Below are 25,539 nucleotides of genomic sequence, written 5' to 3'. Positions count from 1 at the left end.
ACCTACATGTAGGCCAACCAAACCAGGCACCCACTATAATGTAATTTATGGGACCTATTACAGTAATAACAAGTCAGGTGTGTTTACAAACACAAATGCCCCGCAACCGTGACTGTTTCCATGACATAACACCACTCTAACATCAACTTACATGTACCTTGGTCAAATGGAACGTTCATTGACAGCATCAGTGTCTTCTGTAGGTTTTATATGAATTAATCCCTAATCCCTATGATCTCAGAATAAATACAAGATTTCTATTGTTTTAGCCACTGTGACCTTGACCCTTGACCTTTCGACCCCAATGCGATAGGCTCCTTAGGATTGCCAAGGACAATCCGCAAACCAAATTTGAAGTTCATATGTAAAGTATATCTCAAGTTATCGCGCTGACAAAATTTCTATTGTTTCAGCCACTGTGACCTTGACCCTTGACCTTTCGGCCCCAAATGCAATAGGCTTCTTAGGATTACCAAGAACAATACACAAACCAAATTTGAAGTTCATATATAAAGTATTTCTCAAGTTATCACGCTGACAAAATTTCTTTTGTTTTAGTCACTGTGACCTTGACCTTTTAGCCCCAAATGCAAAAGGCTTCTTAGAATTGCCAAGGACAATCCACAAACCAAATTTGAAGTTCATATGTAAAGTATTTCTCAAGGTATCGCGCTGACAAAATTTCTATTGTTTCAGCCACTGTGACCTTGACCCTTGACCTTTCGGCCCCAAATGCAAAAGGCTTCTTAGGATTACCAAGGACAATCCACAAACCAAATTTGAAGTTCATATGTTAAGTATTTCTCAAGTTATCGCGCTGACAAGATTTGTCCGGACACACACACCCACCCACCCAGTCGTTTTTTGCTATGCTTCCGAGGATTGGCTTTGTGTTTTCCTTTGTTCCCTGATCTAAACCTTTCCCATAGACTTAGTGCACAAACCGGCGTTCGAGGACAATAGACACCGTCGTTTGAGGATGAATGGCCCCTTTGTGCTCCTTTTGTTGTCTGTCCTCGAGCGTAATACAATACAGGAACACACACACACGCACCCACACCCAGACTTGTTTCACATACCTAGTGTGGACTTTCCTTTCTTTTCGTGTAATTAAGGAACACCAGTGGAAAAACTCATTTTTCTCAAACTGTGAAAACTCTTACAACCCAATTTTTTTTCAATGATTCCCTTTAGTGTTTCTCTTCATTCTGCTACAGATAAACCTAACCCAAAAATGCCTCTCAACCTGTTTTCCAGAAATGGGGAAACACTGTGTGGACGTGGGCAAGTCCACACTTCGTCGCTGCTACCTACATTATGTGGACGTCTTTTGTTCGGAAGTCCACACTGCGTATGTAAGACAAGCTCACACACACGCACCCACACACACACAGACTTGTTTCACATACCTAGTGTGGACTTTCCTTTCTTTTCGTGTAGTTAAGGAACACCAGTGGAAAAACTCATTTTTCTCAAACTGTGAAAACTCTTACAACCCAATTTTTTTTCAATGATTCCCTTTAGTGTTTCTCTTCATTCTGCTACAGATAAACCTAACCCAAAAATGCCTCTAAACCTGTTTTCCAGAAATGGGGAAACACTGTGTGGACGTGGGCAAGTCCACACTTCGTCGCTGCTACCTACATTATGTGGACGTCTTTTGTTCGGAAGTCCACACTGCGTATGTAAGACAAGCTCACACCCACACACACACACACCCACACACCCACCCACGGAAGGACAAGACGGAAACAGTATGCCCCTTCGGCTTCGCCGCGGTGCATAATAATAATAATAATACTAATTTGGGAGGCTAATCATCCTTACTCGCAGCTGGTATGCTGAATTGCGAAGGATGCGGCTGCAACGTGGTCGGGCCACTGGTACGTAAAGGTGCCTATGGCTGCTGGCCACATCAACCCATATATGACCACGGAGCACAGCCTGAGATCGAAAGTGTTTGATTTTTCCGGGGGGAGGAAAACCGGAGGGCCCGGAGAAAAACCCTTGTGACATAGGAGAGAACCAACGTACAACTCTACTCACATGTGATCCACGGCCAGTATTCGAACCGTGGTCACCTTGGTGAGAGGCGAGCGCTTTACGCACAAACCACCCATGCCACCCACAATAAGTGTACCACATTGCTTTAATCTAGCGTGTCACAATTTTGTTTCCTTATGCCACTGGACTAATAGTGGAGCACGGTCGAATAAATTGAACTTGGGTGGTTTCATTGGGGTTTTTTTTGGGAGGGGGGTGTTAAGAGAGGGGGTGTTGGGGGGTGAGAATTAGGACAAAATTCAGGGGCGAAGTTCAGTTCTAATTTTAAGAATAGCTGCACACACAACTACCTTCATTGACAGCAATATTTCCTATTTTCACTGATGGGCATACAGTATGTGACTGTGCCAGAGCACAAATGTATAGTATACTGTAAATTGCACCCTCTCCCACAATAAACTAACACAACCTCAGTCAATGAAGAAAGAAAACTGTTTAATAATCATACATCACAAACCTGTGAAATAATGCGCTCCAGTGGAAATCCAGTTGTATGCTGCTGAACCAACTGTTTGGATGCTTGGTTGATGGTTTGATCAGGAAAATGATTAATTGGCCAGACCTAGTAAATGTAAGTCAACAAAAACAAGCTCATATTATAAGCCTCATCAATAGTGGCTACAAAAATAAGAAGAAGAAAAAATATTGAATACATGTATAAGCTTCCTCCTTCATTCCCCTGAAAATATGGTTGATTCAATTTTCAATTCTTATTTTTGATATACAAACTTTCCAAAAGTGGTACAAAAGGAAAATACTACTTCGGATCATACATGTAAGACCTCCTTGAAATATAGGTCTCCATGCACAACTGAAATTTTTATGAGCCAAGATTGGGTTAATTTTTGCTTGGTGCTGAAACAGAAACTCAGGACAATAAATTATCTACAACTGCTTAAAAACAAGGATAGATAAGATTCACCTTTAATGAAACAAGCATTAATAGACAGGGAACTGCACGCGGCGCTGCACGTGACCGCATCAAAATCGAAAAATATGCACTGATCACACAGGTATAAAATGCATTTCTGTGCAAAATGAAAGACAATTTTGGCAAAAAGACGCATGATATGATAAATAAGAAATGTTGGATCCATGTAATGACAACTAATGTGCATTCAGTAGTGGCTTTCCACATTACAATTTTTCAATTCATCGTACATGTATATGAATTCATCGTAAATGAATGTTGTATATGGCCAGCTCTGATATCCTAAAAGGCCAAGTGAATCAGTGACCCCTTCAAGTAGGCTGGGCATGGGAAATCCACCCACATGCTAATCACGTTCGAAGATCCAATCCCGTTCAAGGGCGGATCCAAAACGAAACCAATTTTTTTTTTTTTTGGATGTGACATCACAATAAAGGCAGGCAATGAGTACACCACCATCTTTTCCTAAAAAAAAAAATGGTTAAAGTGGTCAGAAATTGCCTCAGATCGCACCACAGAGCATATAGAATCCAAAAACCCCACGCCGTAATTTTTTTGACCCACTTTTTGGGGGGACCAAAATTTTTTTTGGCCCCCCCCCCAAAAAAAATTGTGTTCTGGATCCGCCCTTGATCCCGTTACTGATGATCCGGCCCAGGTCATGCCCCGCTTTCGTTCCAACCAATAAACATTGACCGCTAGTGGAAAGTTTTGGGGCGGAGCATAGGTGGTCCATTCATCATCCATCAAACGGCTGTTTATGGACATGTTCGGAAACCTGGTACACTAAACTTTCCATTGGAGTGAAATTCATATGTGTTAAAAAATAGCTGTCTGCTTTGGAGGATTGTGGTGAGATTTTCAGGGAGCGGCGTACCATGGGTATGCGTTGAGTCTTTTAACCATGTGATGGTCCTACGCAGAACTGAACACTACTTAATACATGTATGCATGATATACATACAATTATTTTGCATCGCACAATGTGCGATTTATTTTGGAAAATGCGTAGCACTTTGTGCATATTTGCGTCGCAAAATGAGATGCGATACCGGGAAATCGAACGCTGACCACATCTATCAATGTCAGTCAAGGCATGGCACCCTCAGTTAACATACCTACCACAGCCTGTCAATTGTACCAATATGAGGCCAGTTCACAGACCTATTAAAGCCTGTCACCGGATAGATTCTGACGTTTAGCTCATCAATACTGAGGTTTAGAAAAAAACTACTTCTAAAATATATGCAAATATACCATTCCAAAACAATTTTCAGGTATCACCCCTTCTAAATGTGCTTTGTATCGCCAATAGACGTGCCAAATTTGGTGCTTTGGACCAGTCTCACGATTCGACCCATAAGCCACCTGTCTATTTCTAGCTTTAAGCTAGGAATCACTGTGACTATTAATTGAGGTAAATGCAGAGTAGAGGTTTTGATTTGTTTCCCTTTGGTGGAAATTTCATTATAAGTAATCACATTTTGTGTGCATGTACACTGGCAATGCATTTGTACAAATTGTAGGTATTGGCGGGAGTATTTTCTTAGAAACTATAGAAAATCCCAGCAGATTTGTGGAGAATTCTTAATAGTTGCTACCTGGCAACTTTTTTGGAATTTAACTTGGCATGGGATTACCACATTTTATAACTTCCCATATAGAAAATACATTAGCATTCATCCCAAAAAAGAACTTCGAGTCATTTTCCAGTTGTTGAGATGTACATTTCTTTTGTGAGGAGGTGTACATTTCATAGTGAGGAGGTACACGAAAGATAATCTATGACCCTTAAAATGGTTCCCTTGTAACATACAGGAAGTTCATGTAAAACAAGTCAGGTGTGGTAACAGACACAAATGCCCCGCAACCGTGACTGTTCCCATGACATGACTTCACTCATTTAACATCAACTTACATGTACCTGGGTCACATGGAACGTTCATTGACATCATAATTGTTTTCTGTAGGATATATGAATTAATCCCAATGATCTCAGAATAGATATAACGTATTTCCTTGCTTTTCTGTTGGGAAGTCATTGTATGTGACTTAAAAGTGTGAGTGAATGTGAAGAGATCTTGTACAAACAAGCTGAATTTAAAAAAAAAACAGCTCAGGCCTTCATTTTTAGAAATTCGTGGAGCTCAGTTAATCGCTCTCCTGGGAAATCCGAGGAGCTCAATTTGAGCACCCAAAATTGCTCTCCTGGGAAGTCCGAGGAGCTCAATTTGCATGTTTGTGCTCAAAGTAAAAAATGAATCCAAATCATTTCCTGAAGCCTTTCATATCATGCACACACACTTGCATCAGAACTGAGAAACAGATGCGACTGTTCACTACAAATTGAGTGCTTAATTCATGTCAATTTATTAGGTTTAAGTTTTACTTGTTTGTGAATCATCCTGATGTGGAATTGGAAATAAAAATGAAAAACAAATTGGAGTTGACTTGTGGTTCTTTAGTGGGTTTTTTGTGTTCTATTTTACTTCGTTTTTATTATATTCACTTTATTTTATTTTTATTTTTTGTTTTATTTATTGTTTATTTCAGTTTTTATTTATTGATTTTTTTTTTATCAAATAGTTTGTTTTGGTTTACTAACTTTACTAAAATTTGTTTTTGTTTAAATTTGCATATGTATCATGTGGTGTAACTGTGTTTTTGAGGGGTTCTAAATTTATATCCAAATTGATGAATAGAGCCCCCCCCCCAAAAAAAATCCAATTAATTTAAGTCCGGTCATACATCTGTCAAAGAAATACTTTTTTTGTCACATAAATCCTCAAAATTAGTAAAATAGAAAAGGAAAATAATTATATGAATATTTGGTTTTGGGCACAAAAAATAAAAGGATCGAAAGTAAGGTCACAGAAATGTACAAGTATTAAACGCCATTACAAAATGTCGAATGGTACTACACACAAACAATGTCACCGTGCACGGGTGGCCAGTTGACCGCCGCGCTTGCGGGCATAGCCCGGTAGTCGACACACGGAAAATCGCTCTGCACTCTATCGTTGTGGGACAAATGAGCTCAACCTTTCGTAAGGTATTTCCAACCCAAACTTGTCAAAAATGAACGCTAGTTTCTTGTAGATGTACCGGAGATCATTCAAAATGCCGTTCAAAAACTCTGGCTCCCTTTGGAATATCACAACTTCCAGAAAAACGATGTAATTTCACACTGTTAATTGTCTGGCTGCACAGTATTAGATCGCGCACAAGTACAAGTAGGCCTACGCGTACTATGCGTGGGATCGGGACGGGAAACCGTCGCGATCGCCCGGCACCACACTCAACACGTGTGATTGGGCCACGTCCATTTTATCGAAAAATAGGGGTGTTGGTATTACAAAGTAGGTGGTTTTAATTGCTCGGCCCATCCATTTCATAATTGTTTTGTGTTTTCACTTCATCGGAGGTTTATTTATTTAGTTTTACATTATAAATATTTATAAACTAATTTATAAACTGATCTCAACCGAAATTATTATTTCATTTTATTCACTTAATGGCGGTGCACGTCTGAATGACGATCCTGCCATACCAGTAACTGGTACCCTGCCTTGATCATAATGGAACGTGCTAAATGTCGTTGATGAAAAGAAAATGGCTAATGTGTCCATGTACATGATGTATGGGATGGGCTCGAGTAACTGCGATGTTTACAAAATCCTTGCGATGATTATGGGTGGATTTTACGTAGGTATTCGACTTACTTTTGTTGATTTTTTTCACAACAAAATCGTTCAAACATCGGGATGACAAGTTAAGAAATCAAGTATATAAAATTTGGATTGACAAGATTTTACTGTTGGCTTTATGTAGACAAAAACTGGAGTCGACAATTAATAAGCTTACAAATTTACCCAGGAGCGCTATTATTCGCGCGCCAGAAACCGTGTTAAGGAGCGCGAAGGAGCGCGATCGCGCTCGCGCTCCTTAAAAATGAGCTGTACATAAAACAAAATAAAGGATCCCATTTCAATTTGATACTGAACAAGATTTAAGATAGGCTTCTTACGGTTACCAAGAACAATCCCCAAACCAAATCTGAAGTTCATACGTAAAGTATTTCTCAAGTTATCGTGCTGACAAGATTTCTATTGTTTTAGCCACTGTTACCTTGACCTTTAACCTTTTGGCCCCAAATGCAATAGGCTTCTTAGGATTACCAAGAGCAATCCACAAACCAAATTTGAAGTCCACATATATGAAGTATTTCTCAAGGTATCGCCCTGAAAATATTTCTATTGTTTTAGCCAATCTGACCTTGACCCTTGGCCTTTCGGCTCTAAATGCAATAGGCTTCTTAGGGTTACAAGAGCAATCCATTGACCAAATGTGAGGTTCATATGTTACGTATTTCTCAAGTTATCATGCTGACAAGATTTATATGGTTTTAGCCACTCTGACCTTGACCCTTGACCTGAGTTCGAGTCCCACCCGAAATGCAATAGGCTTCTTAGGACTACCAGGAGTGATCCACAAACAAAATTTGATGTTCATATGTTAAGTCAAGTTATCCCGCTGACAATATATGTCAGTGCAGGGCAAAACCTAGTTGTATGAAGATTTCTATTGTTTTAGCCACTGTGACCTTGACCCTCAACTTTTCAGCCCCAAATCCAATAGGCTTCTTACGATTACCAAGAACAATCCACAAACTAAATTTGAAGTTCATACGTAAAGTAATTCTCAAGTTATTGTGCTGACAAGATTTCTATTGTTTTAGCCTCTGTGACCTTGACTTTTAACCTTTCGGCCCCAAGTTAGGCAAGTTATTCGAGCTATTCGAGCTGACAAGATTTATACATTGGTGCAGGGCAAAACCTAGTTGGATGAAAATTTCTATTGTTTTAGCCACTGTGACCTTGACCCTTGACTTTTCGGCCCTAAATGCAATAAGCTTCTTAGGATTACCTAAAACAATCCACAAACCAAATTTGAAGTTTATATGTTAAGTATTTTTCAAGTTATCGCGCTGACAAGATTTCTCCGGACACACACCAAACCCACCCACCCACCCACAGGAGGACAAGGCGGAAACAGTATGGCCCTTTGGCTTCGCCGCGGGGCATAAAAGACTAACTTTTTTGATGGTAGATGTTACATTACAGGAACCTGAGTGCAGGCGAAGACTTGAATCCACGTTTAGTCTTTGATTATTACAACTCCGCTTTCAATGATATATGATATGTATTTGTAAGGGTTTTATACCAAACATTTATTGAGGTTTTAACCATCACTGATTGTTTGCAGTTCTTACAAGACACGCATGCTTACCCTTGGTTGTTCCTCAGTGAAAGCAACTTCTCCTGTGACACCTCGGATCAGCTCATCAGGCAGAGAGGTTCTCTCCACAATACTATCACTCAAATGGTTGAACCTACCATTTATCAGAAAATACATTCAAGTGTACATGTCATTGTCTTTCTTTTGTAAAGAAAAATAATCAAATTCCATCTTATAAAAACTTTGGTTGTGGTACCTGCTGCTACATCAGACTCGAACCGACCGGCTGACCCCAACAAGCTAGGTGGTTCAGAGGTAAGACGTCTGCACTAGTAGGCAGGAGGTCATGAGTTCGAGTCCCACCCGAGTAAGCTTGTTGAGATTTTTGCAAGCCCTTGGACAACACTGAATATAACCATCCACAACCAAGAAGTATTAAAATACCTATAAGCATGTTTGTAACTCCACTGGTGCATGTAACACCCCCCCCCCCTGCAAAGAGCTATGTTTGGTGGTTTATGTGGGTAGCCACTGAAATTTGATCAATCAATACTTTTTTTTCTAGACAATCTTTAAGGGATAACAAATGACAACTAGTTTTTGATACTGCCTGTGAGAAGAAACTGGTTGGTTTATCAATTAAATGTCTAGAACCAGGCCAAAAGAGATCGATGAAGTCACACTATTTTTTCAATATGAACAGGCACAAAAAAGGTACTGTTGTCTGTCACTCCCTGCAATCAAAAATTCTAAGGCATCAGATTATGTAATGTCGAGTCATACATTTATATAATGCACTGTAGGCCAATACTTACCACTCAATGGTGAGCTTGATGAAAACTTTCAGGTTTCCAGCTCCAGCACAACTGCCACAAGTCACTTGTCCATGGCCATGACATGTTTTACATCTATATGTATCAAATACAAATTAAATAGCACCAATTGGTAAGTACCATATCGTAAATATAAATATATTGTAAGACATTATGTCAGAATATTCAATCATTAACTACACATTTTCAATGACAGACTAACTTGATACATGTAAAAGCACAAAGGCACTTCTTGTAAAAGATTCCTCTCCAGTGTCACATGATACGAGGTCATGTAGGAATGACTTACATGTATGTATGAAGAGTTTCTCTTGGAAAAACACTTCTAATGAGGGGCACCCTTGTGCATAGTAGACTATTCACAAAGGCAAAAGACTAGAGAAATGTATGCAAAGACAACTTTTAGCACTTTCTAGAACCACCATACTTTACTAATCACTACACTGCAAAATGAAATATGAAGTATCTTACAATGGATACATCATGGAGGAAGGAACATCCTCCATGTTCCTTCCTCCATGGATAAATGAACATGTATTTGTATCATTCAGGAAAGAATGTGACATGCTGTCAAAATCAGATACTTCTTGGCAGCTTGGCAAAAATAAGTTTTGTACTGTACAAATAAAGATCTTACCCCTTTGAAATAACAATTTAAAACTTTCACATTATATTTTAGACACATTTTTTATCGGGTCATTCTATAGACTTATCTGGTGACTGCCGTTTTCTGAGGTAGTGCCAGGCTTGCACGAGTCATGCTCAGGTAGTACGCACCCACTGGTCGGCTCCCCCGACCAATAGAGAATACCAAAATGCAAGCACACATTACCTTTAGGAATGCCTGCAGCATGCTTGCGGATGTGGTTCCACCTCCAAAATAGCTTCTAATTTTGTTTGTCGGATTAATCTATGAATTTGGGGTCCACTTTTCCTGTCCCTGTTACATCTGGCACCTATGATGTTATAATTCTGATGCACTCCTTAATGCAGTCATCCTCCAAGAGAGATCATATATTGCAAACTACTTACCCAACATATAACAAAATCATTTAAAGTTATTCTTAATGATACTTCCATGGCAATTGCAAAGTACCAAAGTAACAGGGACAGGAAAATAGGACACCTAGAACCTTAATTTATAGAATGAAACGCACTTGGTAATGGGGCGTGGAACATTTTTATTTGAAATTGTCAAACTCAGTTGTAAAGATTTTAATGAAAAAAAAACAGTTAAATATGAAATTCAAACTTGTTATACTTTTAAGCATTTATTAATTTGAACAAATGCAATATAAATGATGACATCACGATAACGTCACAACTTATTTCACATCTTTGGATATGGGTTCATGTTTGTAAAAGGTTTCATCTTTATCCCTTGAACCATTTGAATGAAATTACGTCTGTCTTAAAGGGAAAATACAACATTTGCAAACATCAAAAAATAAAACTACCAAATGATTTTGAATAACCTTGCTGGACTGTTAGTGAATGACAGTGTAAAGCATCCTGTAAAATCATGGCAACTGGTATACTGTCATTTTCAAGAAAAGTGCTATTTTTGTATCAATTTCCAACGCTGATCGGCCGATCAGCGTTGGAAACAACTGGCTTTTTTTCAAATACTGGCCCCAATTGACCATCGCACTTGTTTGCAATCGATTACACACCTATGAACGGGTACAAGCCAGCTAGACTGGTTCCCTGACCTTACAATTCCCCAATGTATGTAAACTGCTCTGTTTCTTCTTATATGGAGTCAGGGAACCAGACTACAGGAAAATGATTGTTTTCTTGGTTTTTATAGCATTTTCGAACCCAAAACCTCAAAAAAGTCAGTGTAACTATATTTGCTATATATTTCCAACCCCCCAATTCCATCCATTTCTGAAAATTACAGCAAAAGCAAATGATGTATATTCCCTTTAATATCAACAATTATTTCGGTATTTTGAATTCGCCAAAACTTGACCATTCTTTAAACCCAGAAGTAAAGGTCAAGTGACTTTACGTACAAATGTTTATCAAGGCATGGTCTTTCAGATAATAACTTATGAACATGATTCTATATTTTGATCATGAGTTATGATTGGAACATAACAGTGACTTTATGAACTAAAATTGCTTGTAATTTGACAGATTATGTCATCACGACTTCACACTTGTATGCACACCTCTGTATCAGGGTTGATGTTCATTCCAAACTTTGAAGTTCATGCACTGTTTGAAAGAAAAGCCGCAGAGAATTATTGTCAAGAAAAAAAATTACACACAAGAACCAAGAAAGAAGACAAAAAACAGCCCCATCACCCAATACAGAAAGGGAAAACATTCATCTCCGCATTGTTTTTTGAGTAGGTAATATCTCCATTTCAAGTGCTGCCCGACAAGTATCTGATTCTGACAGGTAACATCACAAATATATATATACTGGATGGCTTTGAGGGTGATAAAAGTATTATTGCACTTGCTATAACACAGTTGCACTTGTCTACGAACTGTGCAATATTGTTATAGCAAGTGCAATATATTCTTTTATCCCCTGAACAAAGGCATCAAATGTTCTATAATTATTATTTATATCAGGCTGACTTGATCCAAAACATTATTGTTATTTATATTGGACTGACTTGACAAAAAAAACACCACAAATTTCCTGATGGTGCTTTGTAATAATTGCCATCTGCTTTCCTACTTATACATTTACCAAGGTTTAATTTAGAACTTTGACAAAAAACCTGCAGCGTAAACTTTTTCAGCGTCTTAAAATCTTTCCGTAGATTTTTCTCTGCCAAATACACTGGCAGTATATTTACTCTCGTCTTGGTTGCTTTCAAGATATTTCCAGCGTCTTGAGTTTTCAAATTTTCATTTAATTATTCTCTTGCAAATTTTGCACTGCTCGAAGCTACCCATATTTGTTGTTAATAAATAGAGTGTATTATACCCTGTGTGCGCCTGCGCTCTGTTGACTGGTTGAAAACTTTGAGTTTCTACACTCTTTGAGTGTGGGATCCAAAAATGAGCGTTGATACCTTAAAATATTGCGTTGTCATCCAGGGTTTTTTTCCAGAAAGCATACAATATGACGTTGATTTATTTGGACTCTGTGGAAGCTTGATATAAATAATAATTTATCACTGTTTTCTGTAAAGTATACTTTATGTTATGTAACAAGCGCTTACTTCTGATGTCCAGTTCCATGGCACCAGGTGCACTCAACATGGTTGTCATGGTGATGATGTCCATGGTGGTCATCATCATGCAAGAGAGGACTATGAACATGACCACTACCATTACAGTGATGACAATGAATCTACAAACCCAAATTAAATAAAACAAAATTTGAAAACCTTTGTAGAAATCCTTTACATGCTATAGCTGGGAATTAACCAACCAAGACCCACTTTCGTTGCTCTGCTAACCACAGAATTCCACACTTACATGTACAATGACCATTCTGTGCTTACGTGCTGTAAGCACAGAATCCTTATTTATGAGTGAGTGTAAGCCAGAATTCCTCACTAACCTGTGAAATATGCAAGGAGTTTTCTGCTATAGTAAGCAGGGATTTTCTACTTACAGTATACAAAGCCATAATATCGGGCCCAGGATTTAAACCTGTCACCTTCCATGTACATGTACATGTATAATGGAGTCCCCTATGAAGGGTGGCATGGGTGGCTTGTGCATAAAGCGCTCGCCTCTCACCAAGGTGACCACGGTCCGAATCCTGGCCGCGGATTGCATGTGAGTAGAGTTGTGCGTTGGTTCTCTCCTGTGCCAAGAGAGTTTTTCTCCGGGCCCTCCGGTTTTCCTCCCTCCGGAAAAATCAAACACTTTCGATCTCAGGCTGTGCTCCGTGGTCATATATGGGTCGATGTGCCCGGCAGCCATAGGCGCCTTTACGTGCCAGTGGCCCGACCACGTTGTAGCCGCGTCCTTCACAATTCAGCATACCAGCTGCGAGTAAGGTTGATTAGCCTCCCAAATTATTATTATTGTTATTATAAATGCAGCGCACTTTGATATTTCTCCCCGACTTTCCTCATGCACTGTTTTAAAACCTCCTTGTTGACAAACTTCAAATTCATTCAGTTAAATACTGGTACTTAAATTTACTTAAATAATGCTGGCTGTTTTATACCTTTGTGAACTATGTCACGAACAGTGTCATGAAATTTAGTCAAATATTACAAATGTGTGATACGGATACTGTGCTCGGTGTAGGCATGGATGTACAGTGCCCGTTCGGTTTCCTGACGAAAGACTCCCTAACGATGCTTGATTGAATGGTAGAGAAGAGTCTGATTCAACAACAATTTTCCAGCAACATTTTTTGAAAATGAGGATCTGAATTTGGGATTTTAATATTTTAATTTTTTTTACAATTGGGAAGCCCTTTAAATCCTGAAGTTCACTTTTAAAAAATATTGAGGGCGAAACCTTTTATGAATTTGGTAAAAGTGTAAACTACACAGTACCTTTGAGCCTTTGGGGTTATCTTTGACCTTTGCTTTGTATTAAAGGGGTAAAACAATGAACTTTGTCCTAGTTCTCAACCACGATGATGTGCAATATTTGTGAATTGTGTTAGTGTATTGGTGTCGATGAGAACACTACTTAACTTAAGATTCATAAAAGGACTTGGACTCGGCGACAAGGACTCAGACACCAAGGACTCGGACTCAGACTCGGATACCAAGGACTCGGACTCAGACTCGGACTCGGACTCGCATACCAAGGACTCAGACTCAGACTCGGATACCAAGGACTTGGACTCAGACTCGGATACCAAGGCCTCGGACTCAGACTCGGACTCGGACTCGGATACCAAGGACTCGGACTCGGATACCAAGGACTCGGACTCAGACTCGGATACCAAGGACTTGGACTCAGACTGGGATACCAAGGACTCAGACTCGGATACCAAGGACTCAGACTCGGATACCAAGGACTCGGACTCAGACTTGGATACCAAGGACTCGGACTCGGACTCGGATACCAAGGACTCGGACTCAGACTTGGATACCAAGGACTCGGACTCGGACTCGGATACCAAGGACTCGGACTCAGACTCGGATACCAAGGACTTGGACTCAGACTCGGATACCAAGGACTCAGACTCGGCCTCGGACTCGGATACCAAGGACTCGGACTCAGACTCGGATACCAAGGACTTGGACTCAGACTCGGATACCAAGGACTCGGACTCAGACTCGGATACCAAGGACTCGGACTCAGACTCGGATACCAAAGACTCGGACTCAGACTCGGATACCAAGGACTTGGACTCAGACTCGGATACCAAGGACTCAGACTCGGCCTCGGACTCGGATACCAAGGACTCGGACTCAGACTCGGATACCAAGGACTTGGACTCAGACTCGGATACCAAAGACTCGGACTCATACTCGGATACCAAGGACTCGGACTCAGACTCGGATACCAAGGACTCGGATACCAAGGACTCGGACTCAGACTCGGATACCAAGGACTCGGATACCAAGGACTCAGACGGGGTGGGGTGGACTGGACTACAGCACCGATGATCGGTGCTTGATGTACACATTGACATGTACACATTGATTTGGGATCCCAATGATGGAACACTCACTATACAATGTGCATGTGTGGTGTCTGCCGTGTGCGATCAGCCTGACGGGAAAATTCACTAAGCGCTCCATATGCCTCTTTCTTTTATTAAGCGCTGTGTGATTGTTATTTACAAGCTGATAGGAAATTCATTACTCGAATCGTTCATTTTTTAGGCCTTTGAGAACTCAATTTAAGCATTTTTAATGCTTTTTAATGTCTTAAAACTAGTTTCTTCATCTTACGATTTTTAAAGCTTTTTCCGCATCCTTTCTTCAACCTTACAAAGTATGCCTAAATAAATTTCATTTGCTAAAAGCTTTGTCAGATGCAAACAATAATGGCATTTTGTAAAGCTTCTTTGAAAGATTATCTATCATCAAAATAATAAGATCATTTAATATTTAAACTTATTGCTGTCCTAAATCTAGGTAACTCTTCGGTAAGATATTTAGGCCACTCTAGTTACGACAATGCAACAAATGAACTGGAAATCTATGCCATAACATCCCAGCTATACTATAAAAAAAGATATACGTTTTCGCGAGTTTGTTGAACGTTGAACAATAGAGGACAATAGGGCCCTCAATTCCCAAAGGTCCCCAATTTGGTGATAGTGTACAAAACATATGGGAGATCTTCCTAAAAAGCTAGAGTACAAACGAAAGTGGGACAATAGTGGTATATGCTATGTGGACATTCCTTTGTTTTCGTGTAGTTAAGAAAACTCGGTACAAAAAATAACTTTGCTTAAACTGTGAAAACTCTTTCAACCCCAAATTTGTTTTTGATTTCCTTGAATGTTTCTCTTCATTCTGCGACAGATAACCCTAACCCGAAAATGCCTCTAAACCTGTTTTCCAGAGAGGGCGAAACGTTATGTGGACACGGCTTAGGCCACAACGTCAACACAACCTGCATTATGTGAACATCTTTTGTTCACATGTCCACATAGTGACTGTGAGACAACTCACTTGTGTGTGTGTGAGTTTGTTTCTGCATTCAATAGGGGACATCGATCAACAAATGACTCTACAAGGATACAAATTTCAGTTTTGTATGTCCCTCTTTTGTTTGTACTTTGACCTCCCATATGTTTGTATCTATTGTTAATTGTGGACCTTCAGAAATTGGGGACCCTATTGTCCTCTATTGTTCAATGTCTCCTATTGAATGCAGAAAAACAAACTCATACACAGACACACACATGGAATACACTACTGCAAGATCCCCCTTTCTTGGCTTAAAAGCCAAGGGGATAAAAAAAGAAACTTGATTAATGATAAGTACATGTAACTTACATTACCATCTCCATGGCATGAATGGCAACGTTTGCGTCCAATACCCACGCAGTCATGGCAAGGCTATAAAGAAATGTCATATGCATACATGTACATACATAGTGATGAAGCAAATTCATTGTGGAGGAAATCACTAAGGGTTCAGATTTACCCTGAAATAAGAGAAATGTTAAGTTTGCAATATTTGCTGTGAAAGTTTTTGACATTTTCATTCAAGTTATTGTGCCCAGGACATTAAGTTTCCTTAGCTACACATGTATGTTCACAACTGCTTTCTACTAAGATTGTTATTCTCCATAATTTATTAGTAATGGGCTTTTCCATAAATAGGGGTCCAAAGTGGGACACTGTTATATACAGGGTGAGACAAAAAAAGAAAAGCCAAAGTTCTGTATGTAGCACTTACGAAATTTAAGATATCAAAGCCCAATTAATAAGCTTTCTTTTAGTAAAAGAATCATTCAAATCACTCATGTACTTTTCAAGTTACAGAATTTTAAACACAAAGACCGTTTTAAGTTCTGTCCGAGGATCACAAAAAAGGTAAGTGTTCTTTCAGCAAAACAAAAACAATTCACATAGGGAATTTTGCTGAAAGAACACTTACCTTATTTGTGATCCGTGGACAGAACTTTACAACGATGTTTGTGTTCAAAATTCCGCAACTTGAAAAGTACATGAGTGATTTGAATGATTCCTTTTTCAATATGGAGGTATCCTGAATCTGCCGAAATACTCCAAAACAGGGGTATGGATTTTGATGGATTCAGGATGGTTAGGGATAAACATAAATTTTTCATTTTCTGACTTGATTTTCTCTTTACATGTCGAAAAAAAATGGTTCACCATGTAACAGGAACATCGACATGGTACGTGTGAAATTTGTGACTTATCTGTGCCATTACTTATGTTGGTTTTCATTAAATATGCTTAAAGTTCATATATCTTATAAAGCAATAAAGATACCTGTGTACGAACATTTGAATTTTCAAAGACAGGCTTAAGAAATATAAGCCTATCACAAACAAGTTGCTAGAATCACATGTAACAGGGACACCATGGTGTCCTCCCAAATGTCCTTTACAGTGTGAAGCAAAATATACTTTTGTGCAATATATCTGTTAGTCTGAGAAATATCCGTTATCCACGGAGCCAAATCTCCTGTATCACGTCTGATCTAAACATCCAGATATATGCAAGCAGCTTGCCAGCCAATCAGAGTCGACTTTACTAAATCGCAGTGTTGTAGTCAAGTACGTTTTGCCGAGTACCGAGTACTGCCGAGTACCTAGGTTGCCTAGTAGGAATACGAGTACTTGTGCTTACGAGTACAAGAACAGGTCTCCGAGTACGAGTACTTGAACATCCGAGTACGAGTACTGGTGCTTACAAGTACGAGTACTTGTATTTACGAATATACATTGTGCTTGAAGCCTAAAATTATGTGTTCTGTGATAATTGTGCTTGAAGCCTAAAATTATGTGCTCTGTTAATCACTTGTGATACAAACTAGGGTTCATCTTTGTAAGCTTTTTCAATTAATTTGTTTTTTTAAATCGGCAACAGCAGTCTCTGTCAAATCAATGTAAATGTATTTTCCAAGGAAATGCTACACAGCTGAGTTACAGACGTGGAAGTTTAGGTCACCTGTCATTTAATAAAATTATTTGTATTTGGCTTTTCTGCATAGTTGCGGAAAAGCCTTTCTTTTTGTTAAGATTTCTCTTTCTGAATCTTCTTCTTTTTGTCGCCTGAACCCCATAGACTTTGTACATGTTTTTTCTCAACGCCACTTTTGGCATTAATCTTTGTCGTACATCATTCAAAGTCAGCATAGGCATAGTCCTTATGGCATAGTTGCGTCCCGAAGAGTGACGTCATCATTACGTCATCATGGGTCACATGACGTCACGTTAAAGATTAATAGACTTAATCTTTGAAAATCAGTATAAAATTAGCCGTGAGAGACCCGAATTTGACGTTTGCGGGAATTGATAGAATAATCCAGGATCTTCACTTTATCTCGTGTGAGCAGAATCACGTGACCCTTCCTTCCAGTCTAAGCCGGAAGTAACTCGAATTACCTTATAATTTAAAATTGGAAAAAGGTGCGAATTAGCTTGCAACGGTGTTAGTCTGTGGCTAGGTTGCACTTTTTAAAAAATTTACCAGTGACGTCATAACTTGTTAGATCGCCCTCTAGTAGCAGTTTGAAAAAAGTGTAAAATGAATTTTCAGTAGATGTCTGTGGCGAAGTTAGCGGTAATCACTTCAAAATTGGTTTATATGAGTTAGGCATCTCTGTTTTCACAAAATACACATTTACAAAAGTAGCAGGTCTCCAAGACGGCGTGGTAAGTGGAAAGCAAACGTTTTTGTCTGAATGATATAAACTATGTGGACTCTCAGTGTTTTTGGCAGAATTTTGTTCCCTCAAAGTTGGGGTGTGATTTTGAGGATGAGCTTTTTTTCAGTTCCTTCGCTATGACTGGACTAGATTATGAAAAAACTTATCCCATACATCGATGAAGGAAGCAGCTTTCGTCACGGTGTGGCGACATGTTAGTTGTTTGTCTGCCATGTCTTTCGGTTTGTACGCGGAGCGTGTACAGTAAATCATCATGCACATGAGCACATTTTGGGGGGCTTCGGGGCACATTTTTAGGTGGCTGATTTTTTCATGTCATGCATGTTAAATTCCTGTTGTTATGCACATTTTGTTCATATTTATAGAAATGTGTTTACATGTATTTACAATTTTTCATTTTCTTAATAGATGGGACAGTATGTACAGCTTCCTAGCTACGGTATTTACTCCCGAATCCTAGTTTTAGCGAGCTATCTATGAATGTCTGCTTTTCGTGAAGACAGTTGGTTTAGTTTTGGAAAATTCACTGGAAAACTAGACAACATACGGTGCATTTAGGCTGTACAACATATGTACACTGTACTTTGTGCTTTCGGTCATACAAAGAAAAACTTACTTGTCATATTTTCTTTCACTATCAATACAGGAACATGTCCCAGCCAGTTAAATGCCTCGGTCCTCAGATGCCGTTGACAGTTTCATTGCCTCCAACATGAGAATATTTCTTGAGACTCGGATTCATGCAGCATTAAATTCCAGTGTGCTCAATTTATGATTTTTGTATTTCAGTGAAAAGGCTGGTTCATACTTTTAATAGCCAATGGAAAACGATTCTGATGTCATGAAACATTCGCTTCAAAATTCTCCGGAATTGGACCGTGCCCAACTTTTTGCAAAATCACAGTGCAAAAACGTGTTGTGACATCAACAATTGCATTTGCATTCGCAAAGTATGAACCGGTCTTTATATGCATTGCGTAGTGCCAACAACATTGACAAGTATCATCTCCAGTTTGTTGTTGCTATGTTTACAAAAATGGTTATGTAAACTCATGCCACAGACATCCACCATGCCAAATAAAGTAACCAAGGATTATCTCAAATTTACCTGTGTACATATAAACATTGTTTCATGTACATAATTATCGTGCTCAGTGACACTATGCCAAAGAATGTGGTTATTGTTATCCTCTTCACTGTAAATTGTTTCAACTGAAAGTGTTAAAACCACCAGATTTTAGCAGTTTTGATTGTGGGGGAGTTGATATTTTTGATGTTGATTTTTATTGATGTTTATTTCTTAGCCAAAGATGGACGTTTGCATACATGTACGGTATGCCAAAGCTCATTAAACTGTTTTTGCCCCTCCTTTGCACTTACTTGCTGATATTTTTCTGGCTCCAAATAGTTGGCATTATTATTACTTTGTGATGTGAGATGTCATGAAAAAAATAAGGAGGGTTTACGTTCTCGAGTAATTTGACTAGTATCAAACTACAGTATGTCTTAAATTTCTTAATTTAGTTGTTAGTTGCAATGTAAGGAATTGTTTTCAAGCCCAAGTTAAATGTAAATGTGAACTGCTTCCATTGAGGCCTGGTGAAATCATTATATAATTATTAGGCATGCACAGTTGATTCATTTGATATAATTGCTGCTTTGGCTTACTGTGCTTCTTAAAGAGTAAGGCAAATATGCTACACACTATTGTGTACCCATGACTTTTAATATTATATCTCAGGTTTTGGGTCCAAGCCCTTGGATCGGACTGGGTCTCGGCTAGCTGTTGAGTGGGTTCTCGGCCTGTTGATTGGTTAATTGGATTCAAGCCATCAACTAGACCAGTTGTGGACCCCAGCGTGTCGTTTGGACCTTACTTCAATGCATGATCCCATCTACAGTTTTCACTTGAATCACAGCTCTTGAACTGGAACTGGTGACCCAGGAAACAGATTATCTTTTGAGGAATTCTTGTCTCTGTCTATTACTAGGAAAGAGTCAGACTGAAACCCAGGGTCATGGTAGATTTGTATTTGTGTTTGCGTGCTCATTTACTCATCGTTTAGTGTTATTTAAGATTTCAGTTTTCAGTTTGTTTGCTAAATGAAACAGGTTAACTCAATATGCATCAATATACAAAATCCGAAATGACATCAACATGACGTCATTAACAAATTTCAAATATTTTATATCTGTTAGCTACTAGATCAACATTACTTTTAATGAACTTTGAACAAACTTTGAACAAACAATATCATTAACATGACAGCACATTGGCAAATAAAGGATAAAGTCGTACAGAAAAATATAAGCGCAAAAGCCCTATGTTCTATTTTTAAACAGACATAGACCTCTAGTTATTATTATTATAATTCACGTATTTTCGGGTCCTTGGATTCCTCAGACTAAAACAAAAAAGAAAGTACAATAAGCACTCAAATGGCTGCAAAAAGATTTCTTCATGCGAAGCTGAAATGCGCACCGAGTAATTACGGGATGCCACACATAATTATTAGCGATGCACATGGTGCTCTTTGCGCGTAAACGGTGTTGCGTTCGTCACGTTTTCGCGCATTATTTGTATCTCTCCTCCAGCACGTGACCCTCCATGCAAGTCCAGCCAGTACATGTGTGTACATGTTGTGACAGACTTGGCAGGGCTAGTGCCAGCAGTATTTACTTGACCACAAACATTGCAAAAGAGTTAAACTGTTGAGATCCTGAATCCATCAAAGTCCCCCAATAGCTCAAAATGGAGGTATCCTGAATCCATCAAAATCCGCCAGTTCCGCTAGGCTTCGAATCCTGAGTCCATCAAAATCCCCCAGTTTGTTCAATATGGAGGTATCCTGAATCCGCCGAAATCCCCCGAAACAGGGGGGTGGATTTTGATGGATTTAGGTACGTTAGGGTTAAAGGTCCTACCTTGACAGATGCAGTATGAGGCACTTCTACAGCAGTTTTGTGGTTCTTGAATTTAGCAGGGGGGTTGCACTGCATATCCCATGGCCCAGGTGCAGGTCCATTGGCGGGCCCATCAACCATTTGCCCTGATGAAAACAAAGGAAATGTCCAGCACTCTCAGCAAAACTTATTAAATCATAAAAGAAACATACTTTTTGTTAATTGACTTTCATACATTACAAAAGTGTCACACATAAGTGTGAAATGTGGAACACATACTCTGACATTTTTGTATTTTACAGCACGATTTCAAAAACATTGACATCATCAAATCTAGTCATTGTTTACCTTTGAAAGGTTCTGAAGCCCATGCAGTTGTCCGCTTTTCTGTGAAAGTTTCCAACTTGTACTTTAAAGATGGAAGGGGAAAACAAGGAAGAAAACAGATACACATGTAAAGTGTTGACCTGGGGAATATACCAATTGATCAAGTTCATCCCCATGATGTTGTGACCAATCACAGCCATGATTGATGTCTGCGCAAATGTCCAACATGCGTGCACTCACATGTGAAACCTTGTCTTGAACAATGAGCAGGGATTAATGGGATCAGCACACTTCAGGTGGCAAACCAATCCAGCCATGCCAAAGTTAAGTTGACTGCAGTCGGTTTAATACAAGAAACAAGGTAAACTTTTTTTTCTATCAGGGTTATTTAAATTATACTTCAGAGCCACATATTTATCTTCAGCCTACCCTGGTATTATATTCTGGCAGCCAATAATTTGAAATTGTAAAATAATTCAATAACTAAACATTGGCCGATTTTCTTTGGTAGATATGCGTATCTCATTCAAAAATGAATAACTTTTGTATTGCTAGAAAAGTAGCAAATTTAGGAAAAGAATTGTTTTCTTGGGATGAAACTCAAAAGCAAGGGGAATGCAAATTTAAAATCTACAAAGCACCAAACAAGGACAGAAATGAAGCATACGCACACACACATGTACATGAACAGCGCCCTCAAACATCAAATGATGCTGCCTATTCGGTTCACCCACAGCCAGCGATTTATTACTACATGTATGCTATTGGTGACTGCAAAACATTCAATTATCAAACATACCTGTATACAAGCATACTTACATGGAAGGCACTTGAATGACTGATATCATTGAAGACCATTTCTTGAGCAGCCTTTTTACCATAACAGCAATTCTCAGCCACATGACTAAGCAGGGCCTCCCTTGCCTGTTCCACTGTCACGGTGGGCATACTGTTAAGTAATGCAGTAAAGACTAAAATAGGAGGAGGATCATTCACTTTATCCTGTCAAATCTATCAATTCTACCAGTAGGAAGGTTGGAGGAGGGATGGGCATGATAAATAACACCAGCACAAATAGAAATCTAATCCCTGGAGTGTAAATCATGCATCACAGAGAGTGTGAAATAATGGTCGGAAATGGAATAATTACCAGCCACATGCCAAGCTCGTCTATTTTGTACTGTTCATGTACGTGTATGCACTTATTAAAGTGCATCCATGTATGACAGCCTAAATAAATCTGCATCGTACACTCAAGAAATATTGAGTAGCCACTATTTAACAATTGTTGACTGCTGCAATGTGGGTAACTTTTGTTTATCAAAAGTGGCTTTGATGTGTAAGTGAAACCAAGTAAGAGAAGAAGAAATCTGTAAACCTTTCATGGCTATTGGATGCAGCACTCAATGTGAAACTATTATCATGCTATCACCACTAATGGGTTTTCATTCAATTTGCCTGGCTCATTAGATAAAAATTGAAAAATCACGTAGATCGACATTCGACAATCAAAACGAATCATTCAATTTCACTATCCGAGCATTTTATCGTCTTTTAGCTTCACTCGTCCCTGTAAAAGATGCATTCAAATTAAAACTATCGCGTTGTTCATTAAACTTTGTCCAAACCAGTAGTAAGGGGTTGATTGGGCATTCCTTTTCATTAATGAGCAAACATATTTCACATTTTGTCATCTTGGCATAAATCATATCCAATGTCTTCAATTCGTAATTGCACACCTCGCTTTCTTAATTAAAGGGTTCGTGCAATGAATTTTTCTCAGCACATGCTTGGATCACTACATGTATAGGGGAAATAAATTCTGAAAATTGCATGAAGATACGGTCTTCCAAATAGGAGAAATTAATTTTTAAAGATTTCACCCGCCAACATGAACATGTCTGTGTACATGTAGTTTCATTCAAAATAAAGTGATACATAACCTTTAGAAATCGCCCTTCGCAACCATATGGCTGATAATCCTTTGTTTGTACTACCTTTTTTGCAACAACTCTCATTGGTTTTGTACACGTTTTCCAACCAAGGAGTCCTTGATTCGATTTTTGACCTCGATTCACTGATGATGTTGCACGTGTGTGTCCTCGATTTACACCATAAACAAATGCATACGCACACACAGATACATGTATATGCACAGACGGAAAATGCTGTCGCAATATCCCCCTCCGGCTTACAGCCACTTGGTATAAACATGCGTGCTCTTGTACTGTATCAAGCTTGAGGACAGACAACAAAAGGAGCACAAAGGGACCTTTCATCCTCGGACGACGGTGCCTATTGTCCTCGAATGCCGGTTTGCGCGCTTAGTCTATGGGAAAGGTTATTAAAGGAACAAAGGAAAACATTAAGCCGATCCTCGGAAGCATAGCAAAACACGACTGTCTGCGTGTGTGTGTGTGTGTGTAAACCCCGGCAATCGTGGACTATGGAGGAAAGAATACGAGCATTAACCAAAGGTCCATATTTGACAGCACGTCCACAATTGAAATTTGTGTACAAAACCAATGAGAACTGTTAAAATAGTAAAGGTACAAACAAATGAAGGAAAATTAGTGACAATAGGGGGTCCATGATTGCACAAAGCCGCCTTTCTCCTGTGAACTGGGCGACAAGCTTTGCCTTTGCCCCCCCCCCCCCCAAATACTACAAGAGCAAAGTACAATGCAGGTGTACACGTATATGCCAGTTTATACATTTCCATATCTTCAAACTCCTTTAAAATCAAAGCAATGTACACAAGCACAAATTGAAAATGTAAATATTTGGATTAAAAAGTCGCCCACTTCAAAAGGGCCAAACTTCAATGATTTTGTATAGAGAAGATATACCAATGTACATTGTACCAAAATTTCCTTCACGGTAATACACATGTACACATTTCAAATGGGAACATTTAATTTCTATAGGCGGTAACAGAAAAATACAACCTTGCACAATGATTCCCTTGAATCAAGTTGTTACCATGAGCTTTAACCATACCTGATTGTTACTTCTACATCAATTATCTTTCTCCCGGTATGTTAATGTGGCAAACAAAATTGCAACTGGAAGTGAAATAGTCTTGGGGGAAGTTGAATGGGTTCAGAGGGCACTTTACACTCACTTGGGCAAATCCGAACGCTGTGGTGGTTCCATCATACTTTGATCATAGGAAGGAGGGGCCAGCGGGGCACCAAAATTGCCATAACCAGCAATAGCATCCATATTGTCCGATGGTGGGGCAGTGGCTGCTGCTGGGGGCTAGAATCAAGTAGAAATTATGCACAATAAAACAATGCAATCATACATTCTGTGCCACAATCATTCACTCAAAATCAATCAAGTGACTGTTTTCAACAGTAAAGAGCTCCCAGCCTACATAAAGCAAATATGATCTGACTGTTGGTGACTAGCCTGTGTAAAAGGCATGGCAGGTGAAGAGGATTGTTTTTGTTTTTTTACTGTCTGTGACTGTTCAGATAGCTGGAGGTTAATACATACGATAGTACGTGTAGCAAATGCTAACTATCTTCAGTGCAGTATACCCCATGGCTCCAAATTTTAAAATACAACAAACAATGTTGTATTTTGGTGTTTGCCTTCTAGAGCAGGGATAACATTATGGGCAGATGTACAGTTCTTAGGAAAATGATGTCCAGGATGATGTTTCGAGAATGTTCGAGAGCACCTGTATTTTTAGCAACTTTTCTCAGTTAAATTCAGTTATATATTTTACCAACCAGCAGGGACAAAAATCGGACAAGAGAAGAGCTTTTTTTTAATAATTTTAATCTATTAACAATGTGATGACTATGCATCCAATGCTAAATGCATCCAATCATGCCAATGCTACATGTACAGATGTACATGTACCATACATACACACATGTTCACCAATGTATACCATTTTGTATACGGCTACAGTGCCACAGTTATACCATCTAGTATTATATGTGTATAAATATGATACTGGGT

General features: G+C 39.0%; 1 protein-coding gene across 2 annotated transcripts in view; it reads right to left on the bottom strand.

Annotated features, from left to right (window-relative positions):
- LOC119741788 (protein SSUH2 homolog) overlaps positions 1-25,539 on the bottom strand; it is a 59,368-nt gene that overhangs the window by 20,213 nt on the left and 13,616 nt on the right. Inside the window, exons 3-11 of one of the 2 annotated variants that reach the window (XM_038217687.1) lie at positions 24,689-24,825; positions 22,384-22,513; positions 21,586-21,646; positions 21,259-21,383; positions 15,966-16,028; positions 12,255-12,385; positions 9,049-9,141; positions 8,285-8,387; positions 2,522-2,626 (exon numbers count right to left, since the gene is read on the bottom strand). In XM_038217687.1, the coding sequence (XP_038073615.1) occupies positions 2,522-2,626; positions 8,285-8,387; positions 9,049-9,141; positions 12,255-12,385; positions 15,966-16,028; positions 21,259-21,383; positions 21,586-21,646; positions 22,384-22,513; positions 24,689-24,825 (948 nt within the window). The remainder of the gene's footprint in view (positions 1-2,521; positions 2,627-8,284; positions 8,388-9,048; positions 9,142-12,254; positions 12,386-15,965; positions 16,029-21,258; positions 21,384-21,585; positions 21,647-22,383; positions 22,514-24,688; positions 24,826-25,539) is intronic. The other variant, XM_038217694.1, reaches the window with a different exon arrangement.

The sequence above is a fragment of the Patiria miniata genome, unplaced genomic scaffold (assembly GCF_015706575.1).
Source record: "Patiria miniata isolate m_02_andy unplaced genomic scaffold, ASM1570657v1 HiC_scaffold_11, whole genome shotgun sequence".
NCBI classification, from domain to species: Eukaryota; Metazoa; Echinodermata; class Asteroidea; order Valvatida; family Asterinidae; genus Patiria; species Patiria miniata.
This window is presented reverse-complemented; position numbering and strand designations above follow the sequence as displayed.